General features: G+C 38.7%; 2 protein-coding genes across 2 annotated transcripts; one reads left to right on the forward strand and one right to left on the reverse strand.

Annotated features, from left to right (window-relative positions):
* Positions 1-1,511: 1,511 nt before the first annotated feature.
* On the forward strand, positions 1,512-3,762 carry ndufa6 (NADH:ubiquinone oxidoreductase subunit A6). The gene is made up of 3 exons (XM_036567020.1): positions 1,512-1,667; positions 2,504-2,619; positions 3,535-3,762. The coding sequence occupies exons 1-3, from the start codon at positions 1,541-1,543 to the stop codon at positions 3,664-3,666; spliced, it is 375 nt and encodes a 124-aa protein (XP_036422913.1). The 5' UTR covers positions 1,512-1,540; the 3' UTR covers positions 3,667-3,762.
* Positions 3,763-4,885: 1,123 nt separating this feature from the next.
* LOC118805880 (essential MCU regulator, mitochondrial-like) lies at positions 4,886-7,698 on the reverse strand. Its single transcript, XM_036567021.1, has 3 exons — positions 7,493-7,698; positions 6,135-6,278; positions 4,886-5,120 (listed from the first exon to the last, which is right to left on the reverse strand). The coding sequence occupies exons 1-2, from the start codon at positions 7,667-7,669 to the stop codon at positions 6,141-6,143; spliced, it is 315 nt and encodes a 104-aa protein (XP_036422914.1). The 5' UTR covers positions 7,670-7,698; the 3' UTR covers positions 4,886-5,120; positions 6,135-6,140.
* Between the last annotated feature and the right edge of the window lie 1,285 nt (positions 7,699-8,983).

The following is an 8,983-nucleotide window of genomic DNA, read 5'->3' on the forward strand; positions in this document are numbered from 1 at the left end:
CCTGCTTGTAAAGATTTTATCATCAGCTACTGAGTTAGTAATTTTTTAACTGCAGTGGTATTTCCAAATATTATAGACATCAAAATATGTTATGTAAGAACATTTATTACAAAGTAAATTTCCAGATGATTTAAATGAGAAAGAACTAGCTGCAGAGAAATTTGGGGGAAAAAAGCTATATCAAAATAAAATTTCTATAAACTATTTTCAAACTTACTGCAACAGAGTTACAATGATATATAAATATGAACTTGAGGAAACCCTGCAGGCATGAAGGGGCATTTTGTATAGTTTTTGTATTTTTGCACAAGTACATCAGACAATCGTTGGGAATCCCTCTGGCACTCAACAAATCCTGACTGCTAGCTCTTATCGCAAGGATAGAAAATACATCTGTGATGCTATCTAGCATTATACCACTAACCCTAATTGGCCATCAGTTTTTTTTATGTTAGAGGAACGATTCAGTTGAAATTGAATTAACCAGCTAGCTTAAAAAATATCCACCCAAAGCACTCGTCTTTCAAAATCTGCTTTCACTTTCAAGATACATGATGACAGTGGGGTTTTACTAGTTTTTAAATAAAAAAATCTCACTCACAAATACTACTGTGACATCACTGTAAGGTGAGTGAACATGTTTACAACAGATGTAACAATGGTTCAATTTTTTATTTCTTTAAGATCTGCCATAGCATGTAACATGTATTACATTAAATTAATTCGATCATAAAACATTTCAGAAAGACTCCTACTTGATCCTCACAACAGCAGGATAGAGTCTCATAATCACTGTTTTGTGAAACCTATTAAGTCCATTAGAAACATTTTATGTTTCCAACAGAGAGGGTGGAACCATTAAGAATCCAATCGAATTCAAAAAGGAACGACAAAACTCCAAATATAGGACATAGGGTTTTTGACCAGGATAGAGCTGGCCTAATACTTCTCAAATATGTTGTTTGTGTGTCTCACAAAACTCTTAAAATCTTGCTCTAGGTCCGCAGATGCTGATGTAAGAGATATTGATAAGAGTATTAGATCCCAGCAGAGGCTTCACCTCCAGTGCTGTAGAGGGCGGCAGTGCTTAGTCTGCAGACCTCCCAGTGATGTTCAAGGGAAGGTGGATCAATTCTTCCGAACTTTCCAATTTACTGAACCGAGCGTCCGACTTAATGGATCATTGATTCATTGAAATCAACTCCATTCTTATAGCTTCCATATACAGCAATGTTAAGCGAGCCTGATGTGCTACTTCTATTCACTAATGCGATCACACTTTAATGCACAAAACACAAATACAACAGAAAGAGTAAGCTACAGTCAATATAAAATGTGAGTTGAAAGAGTTCTTACTATGTTACAATATGTGATTACATTTTGAAAGATTATTATTCTTATTTTAGGCTACTACAACCCTTCAACCCATAACGACGATGTAAATTCTGTACGGGTGCTACGAAAAAGTTTTAGATTTAGTTGGAACGGGCGAACCGGTTCATAGAGCCGATTCGTTCGCGAGTCGCTCTTTAGAGCAGTCATGGCGTCGTTTGTGGCCCGCGGTGCTGTGAAGGCGGTCAAGCCGATTTTTAGCCGGGATGTGGACGAAGCGAAGCGGCGGGTGAGGGAGCTTTACCGAGCATGGTACCGAGAGGTTCCCAACACAGGTACTGACCCGAACCGGACACACACAGCGGCTATAAACGCACAAGGTCAAGGTCAGAAAGAGCAGGACGACTAGCACAGAGCCGATAGCACTGATACAAACAGCTAACGCTAACTCAACACTGCAGGATATAACGTTAGCGCTACATAGTTAACGTTACATACAAATCAATGCGTCAGTTGTCATAAAAGGCTACCATTGTCCATTCCGCTGTCGTTTCATTTCCACAAGTGATGCTTGTCGTAATAATAAATGTTTGTGAAGATTAATGCCAATTGTCTTAAAAGGGATAACTGTAATGTCGCCTTATAAATGCTGCCCTCCAGCATTGTTAGCCTACCGAAAAAACGGAGAGCAAGAACTTCGCCGTCATATACGCAACAACTTTAAGTTGTATTCAGCAAATGCAGGACATTTTGATAAATGCATCAGTTGACACTTATAAAACTGTATTCTTATATCTTTTGTGGTTTTATAATTTCAGTTATAATTGTCACAAGCCTCCTAAATGAAATTGTAACCTGGAGAAAATTTTCAAATATATATAAGCCATGTGTCAGGCTGATCATTAATGGCTAATGTAGTGTTTTTCCCATTCTGCTGCCGAATTAAACTCTGATTCTTAGTGTTGTTCTTCTCCATTTCCCTTTTTATGCTCTTTTTCTGTGAAGGGCTTTAATGAGGTGATTAATTAGAGATGAAATATGCGGAACAGTGGAGCTCATCTTACAAGGAATCATAAAAACTGCACTTTGTAAATGTCATAGATAAACACTGAAATAATCACAGTTCTTGTTCTTGCTCTGCATAACTGTGGTGTTATTGTGCTTTTTTTAGTGGCGATGTACCAGCTGGACATCACTGTGCGACAGGGCAGAGAAAAGGTCAGAGAGATTTTCAACAAAAACAAGCATGTCACTGACCCCCGCATCATTGACATGCTGGTCATCAAGGTAAGAAACAGGATCAAAAACAAATCTAGCTGTAATACTAAAAAAACAGCAAGAGCATATGTGGCTGTAGGCTTTCTTTTCAATAAAGCAGAAACACACCTGATTCCACTCATTTAATCAGTTCACAGACTTTAAGCAGTTTTTGTTATATTAAGTGTGCTTCTGCTTGGTTTGAATAAAAACTTTCCCACTGCACATAAGATTGATGATTCTGCATTGTGTAACCTGCTCTAACAGACCTGATTCATGAAGGGTTGTAAATACCTGCACATTTACACAAACGCATTAGTTTCTGGCCTGTAGCTGCTTGTAGCAGTGTGACAAATGTCTAGTAATAATGGTGGACTTTTTTGGGTCAAACCGCTGCAAGACGGGCGTAACCAGTTGGCTAAAAGTGTTGCATTTATATTTTTGTTCAGTATAGTTTACATACATGGGAGTATGTCAATTTCATGATATCATTTGTAGCTATGTATAGTATTTATTTAATACTATTTACCAATAATACTATTTACTTATTGTTCACTATGATAAAATTGTATTGTTCATTTACATAAGCACCAGTGTCACCAAGACAAATTGTTCATATATGCAACTGTACTTGGTCAATAAAGTGACTGTGATTCTGATTTAATGAGCAACTGCGTAAATCAGGTGTGATTTTATTAATGTTTAGGTATCAGCTTGGCAGATATATACATGAAAAATATTGCATTTCAGCATCGGCCCAAAATTCCCATATTGGTGCTTCCCTAGTATATTACGTTATTGTGTAAATAGTTCCTTCTACTTTAAGCTGCACTAAGCTGTAAGATTTTTTTTTTATTTGTTAGAACTGAAAGAAACAGCATTACTGAGTTAGAAGGGGAAAAACATGCTATAACGCTGTCCTGTGTCTTTCTTGTCTCTCTACAGGGTAAAATGGAACTTCAGGAAACCATCCACATCTGGAAGCAGAAAACACATGTGATGCGTTACTTCCACGAGACCAAAACCCCCCACCCCACTGACTTCCTGTCAAAATTTTACCATGGACACGACCCCTGACCTCCCCCACCCTACATTTGCACATCTATTTGTGATGAATGAATGTGTGCTTATTATCTGCTGTTGAACTGTAAATACACTCATATGTTATCCAAACACTGTGTCTGTCTGCATTCATACACACTGAATTCGTATTAAATTTCTCCAAGTACTTTTTTAAGGCATAGAAGCCAAACAGATCTAACATCTCCCTCCTGTTTGTTTAGAGGTTTTCATGCTTTCTCACAAGTCTAGAAGGAGTTTTGGCAGTATGTTCCTCAGTAAGAGGTTGCCTTTTTTGGAAAAAGTTTGCTTCAGTAGTTTCACACTGGAGCTACAAGGCCAATGTAGCTAGCAAATAATGGTAGCTTATACCCCACCAATTAACATGGTGCTAACTGCATGCCTAAATCAACAACTTAACAAAGTTAAATATTCTTGAGTAGACTTATGTGGTTTCTGACACTGTGGTTTAATGTTATCTATAAACATGGACAAAAAAAACATTGCGTAGCCAAATCAGTTGCCACCCATCTTACAGGGTGAGTTTTGTCCAATTTTATAGATGACAGTATGTCACAGAGTGCTGTCATGCACCACCGATGCCAATACCATGTCAGTCTTACTGCTGTGTTGAGAATGGTACACCACCAATATAACATCTGGTCAGTTTTGGTCCTACTGTGGTCCTTTTCTAATTACGAATGACAGGGTGACAAATTGTGCCGCAACAGATGGGTTGCAGGCTGTAACTCTAAACATACAAATATGCTTGTTATATTAGCCTTGTAGCGTTAGTGTGGAACTAAAGAAGCAAACTTTTTTCAAGAAAAGACATCGCTTTGATATGGTAGTTTCTGATAAAATGGCCAGTAATATAGGTACAACATAGATATCAGAATATGTAGTTTTGAAGTCAGAGATGCTTTTTTACTAATCAAAATTAAGAATTCTTTCTCTATTCTTGCACACAAAAGAATGAGTGGGAAGGGATTGTATAATTATGCTATGATCTTTTGGTAGAGGTGTGAAACATCTGTGAAGCAATTAAATATGCCATGCGTGTACCATGGCTCACGTACATTACTTAGCAATTCTCTGTTCTTTAAAATGTAGCAAATAGAAAACAGCTCATGCATATTAACTTTACACAGGGTGATGTAGTTATTCTGGAGTGAATCAGAACTGCTTGGGTTGCCTTACTGTATCTGAGTAAAAATCATACAACTGCAGCACCAGACTGGTTTCTCCAGTGTTGACTTTATTGGGCTTCATGCAGAGAGTAGGAGAGCTCAGCTCTGTTAAATACACACTCTCTCACACACACACACACACACACACACACACACAAACACACACCCATGCTCACTGCAGAGTCACTCTAAAGTGGCGTTTGAGAAATGATAAGACACTCTGCTGTTTCTCTGCGATGTAATCTTCCTCCATTAGCAGCAGCTTCAGATATCTGGAGACACCTATTGAATGTAACATATTGGGGGATGGGGGATTGGGGGGGTCAACAATAAAAAACATAAAATATTGATGTGTCATAACCTTTGCACAGGACACTTTTTGTTTTTTTTCCTCCAGGGTGTTCAGCAAATTTGCACATTCACTGAAGTGTGTTCTCTGTAGAGGATATGTTTTTCACTTAGAAAATCAACAAAAAATGTCAACAGGAGCACAAAGACGTTTGCATACAACTATATGTACACGGGGGGGGGGAGAAACAATACATAACAGATTGAGCAATATGTACAGGTAAAACAAGGGAGATGTGGAATCAAGGAAGCACCCAAAACCCAACCAGTAGGGAAAAAATTAGATCGTTTTAAAACACTGAAAACCTGAAAGCATCTAAGCTGGTCTTGTAGATTAGGGCTACACAGATCACAGGAAAAGCTGTTTTGTTTAATATAATGAATAGACAAAATCATTTTGTACATAATTTTCACTCTTACTGCAAATGTAGCTGATCAGCCAAAACATGTTGATGTCTAAAGTTTTCTTAAGCTTTGCAATGGAGCTTCGACAAAAACAACTGAGGCTTTTAAATGGTTGCTTCATTGTGTTCACTTGTCCATTTTTATAGATAACAGTATGTCATACTGTGTCTAGTTGAGATTATTTAGTAACTAAACACACACAAACCATCTAAACAGCTTATCCTTCTGGGTCGCGGTGGGGTGCTGGAGCCTATCCCAGCTGTCATAGGGCAGAAGGCAGGATACACCCTGGACAGGTTAACTATACACAGTTTGAGGCAAATAAGTGATGTAAGCGTACAGGTTCCATGATGCTAATTGGTGAGGAATAAGCTTACATTAGCCTTGTAGCTCCACTGCAAAACTAAAACTAAACCTTAGGACACCAAGCATGCTTTGGCTGATTGACAACATTTGGGCTGAGGGGGAAAATATTTGACTTTCCAATCAAACTAACGTTTCGCCAGAATCTGACCTGTTCAAATATGAGTGAAGGGTTATTACCTGAGTTCAGTCATCATCATCATCATCTTCTGGGACAAAGATGTCGTGCTCCTCCAGGAGAGCAGCAAAGTTTTTGCTGATCAGTGTTCCCACATACAGGAAAGGAGCCACCACCATGGCAATACGCATCAAACCGAATGGCGTCTAAGGGGAGGAAGGGGAAAGAGTCAAACAAAGATGGGCCTCAAGGCCATTAGCTCTCATTGCTTTTTTAAATGCATTCATTTACACCTACACTCACCAGCCACTTTTATAGGAACACTTGTAGACCTGCTCAGTCAATCAATCATGTGACAGTGCAACATATAAATTAATGCAGATGCAGGTCAAGAGTTTATGTTATATGAATGGGGAGAGAAGAGTTTATGTATAGTTTATGTTCACATCAGAATGAAGAAAATGGGTGATCTAAATGACAATGACATAGTTGTTGCCAGACAAGATGGTTTGAGTGTTTCAGAAACTGTCGATATTCTGGAATTTTCACACACACAACAATTTCTAGAGTTTACACAGAATGGTGTGAAAAACAAAAACATCCAGTAAATGCCAGTTCTGTGGGCAAAAATACCTTGTTATATTAATAAGAGAAGTAACCAAGGACAGAGGAGAATAACCAAGCTGACACGTGTGTTTAAGCTGACAGCAAGGCTACAGTAACTCGAATGACCATTCTTTGCAACTGTAATCAAAAAGCATCTCTGAACATACAACATGTCAAACATGAGGACTGGCTACAACACAAGAAGACCGCATTGGATTCCACTATCAGCCAACAACAGGAATCTGAAGCCACTATGGGCACAGGCTCACCCAAACTGGACAGGTGAAGAATGGAAAAACCCTGACTGGTCTAATGGATCTTGATTTCTGCTGCAATATGCAGATAGTAAGGTCAGAATTCAACAAGAGATAGGCGTAAAGAGTGTTGTGTCAAGAGGTGAAGCTGCTGCTAGTGGTATAGTGGTGCGGAGGAGTTTTTTTGGCACACAGTGGGGACCCCTAATACCAATCAAGCATCTTTGGAATGTCATAGCCTTTCTGAGTATTGTTACTACAAAGCCCTTAATGGTCACAATTTAACCATCTTCTAATGCCTACTTACGGCATGAGAATATGCCTTTCCACAAAACATGTAATCTCAAACTGGTTTAGTGAACAGAACAATGAGTTCTGTGTACTTCAGTGGCCTTCCCAATAATCAGATCTAAGTCCATAAGAGCACCTTTGCTACGTGGAGATTCGCAGCTGACAAATCTGCAGCAATTATAATTATATAATGCAATCAAGTCAACATGGGCGTGTTGAACCAAATAAAACATCAGCAAACCGTTCATAGTCAAAACAGACAGACTTACCTTTCTCGGTTTGGGCAAAACGGCACCTGTAGATGTGCAGACTGCAGTACGACACGGAGTCGTTGTTGTCCCGGGACCGCTTCCGCGAGGAAAAACGGCGACATTTCGCCTAAAAATAGCAGAAAACCTCGTCAGGTGCAGCACCGATGTCATCTTACCCCTCAGTATGTGTCCCATCCGGTCTCCTGCGGCAGCCTGCACCCCAAGGACCCTTTGGCACCCGCCGTGTCTGCCCGATTAAAACCGCTAGCATCAGCTCCGCTAACAGAATCTTTTTAAATGATCAAAATAAGAATATTTATTGTAATTGATGGTTCAGTTGATGTAAATGGGCAACTGATTTTTCGAAAGCCCATTTAAGTTTGCTAGCTAACTACTGAGTTACACGTTAGCTTAGCATAAGGCTAATGGAGCTGCTACCTGGGACCATAGATATATATGCCTGGGACTGTTTCGATTCCGGAAACTGTGGAGTTGACTCCGATTTCAATACCAAGTAATGGTAATCAATGGAATCGATTTCAGACAATATTTTTTTCTTTTTCCGATTCCAAATTAAAACACAGAGGAACCAGAGACTCTGAGTAAGTGAATGGGAGTAAACTGAGGAAATGCATGAGTACCGTGAACAAACAACTGTTTTATGGACATAGATCGTAATATAACAAACTGCCCATCCTGTCGTTCATCTTCAACGTGATAGAAAACGTGTCCATTTTAATGAGCCGCAGTATGTCTAATACGAAAAAAAACAAAGGTTTTATTTTTTAATAAAAATATATATTTTATTGACCAGTAAGTATTTTGATGGCAAATTCCATTTTTTCCAGTTAAGGCCACCTCTAAGGTTATTCTGTTAAGACACTATGTAGATTCAAAACTACTTACTTCTGAAACAATACTTGTATTTTATAGTTATTATAATCCGCCCTTGGAAAAGGGACAAAGGGACATCCAATATCAGTGACAGCAGTGTCTAAAAGCAACAAGGACGGATGAAGTCCTCTTGTGTTTTGAACAGCATCTTAACACCTGATGGGACTGCATCAGGGTCAATCTACAGAAACGTCCACTTTTCTCTCTATCCGTAGGTGTCACTGGTGTTACCAATCCTCATTGGTGTTACACATAAGAAAGGTAACACCAGTGACATTTTTAAAGAAAAATGCATTTCACAAAATGGCTGCTACAGAGCATTATGTTGTCAATCACGGAATATCCACTAAAATATGTAATTTAATCCATTTGTTTTCTGTTTTTTCACAATTACCTAAGAATAAAGTAGGTCATACCAGTGACTTCAACTAAAAGCTTCAAATGAAATGAGCTAAATGAGCACATTTCTGATAACTAAAAAGACACAGTGGACTTACCATGTGTTTTTTTTTCATAGATCCCCAGAAAATAGGTAAAAGAAAGTCAAGTGATGTCATCAGAAGAAAAAAACTATTTTTATTGTAAGTCAGTGGAGCTAGACTTTTTTCCAAGTCA

This window comes from Colossoma macropomum, unplaced genomic scaffold, assembly GCF_904425465.1.
Source record: "Colossoma macropomum unplaced genomic scaffold, Colossoma_macropomum, whole genome shotgun sequence".
Lineage (NCBI taxonomy): Eukaryota > Metazoa > Chordata > Actinopteri > Characiformes > Serrasalmidae > Colossoma > Colossoma macropomum.

What these genes read in the sequence shown, in the direction of transcription:
- ndufa6 (XM_036567020.1), top strand. Translation starts at nt 1,541, where the DNA reads ATGGCGTCGTTTGTGGCCCGCGGTGCTGTGAAGGCGGTCAAGCCGATT. An exon ending in CCGAGAGGTTCCCAACACAG is followed by an intron (nt 1,668 to 2,503) that starts GTACTGACCCGA and finishes TGCTTTTTTTAG; the next exon opens with TGGCGATGTACCAGCTGGAC. An exon ending in TTGACATGCTGGTCATCAAG is followed by an intron (nt 2,620 to 3,534) that starts GTAAGAAACAGG and finishes GTCTCTCTACAG; the next exon opens with GGTAAAATGGAACTTCAGGA.
- LOC118805880 (XM_036567021.1), bottom strand. Translation starts at nt 7,669, where the DNA reads ATGGGACACATACTGAGGGGTAAGATGACATCGGTGCTGCACCTGACG. An exon ending in TTTTGCCCAAACCGAGAAAG is followed by an intron (nt 6,279 to 7,492) that starts GTAAGTCTGTCT and finishes TCCTCCCCTTAG; the next exon opens with ACGCCATTCGGTTTGATGCG.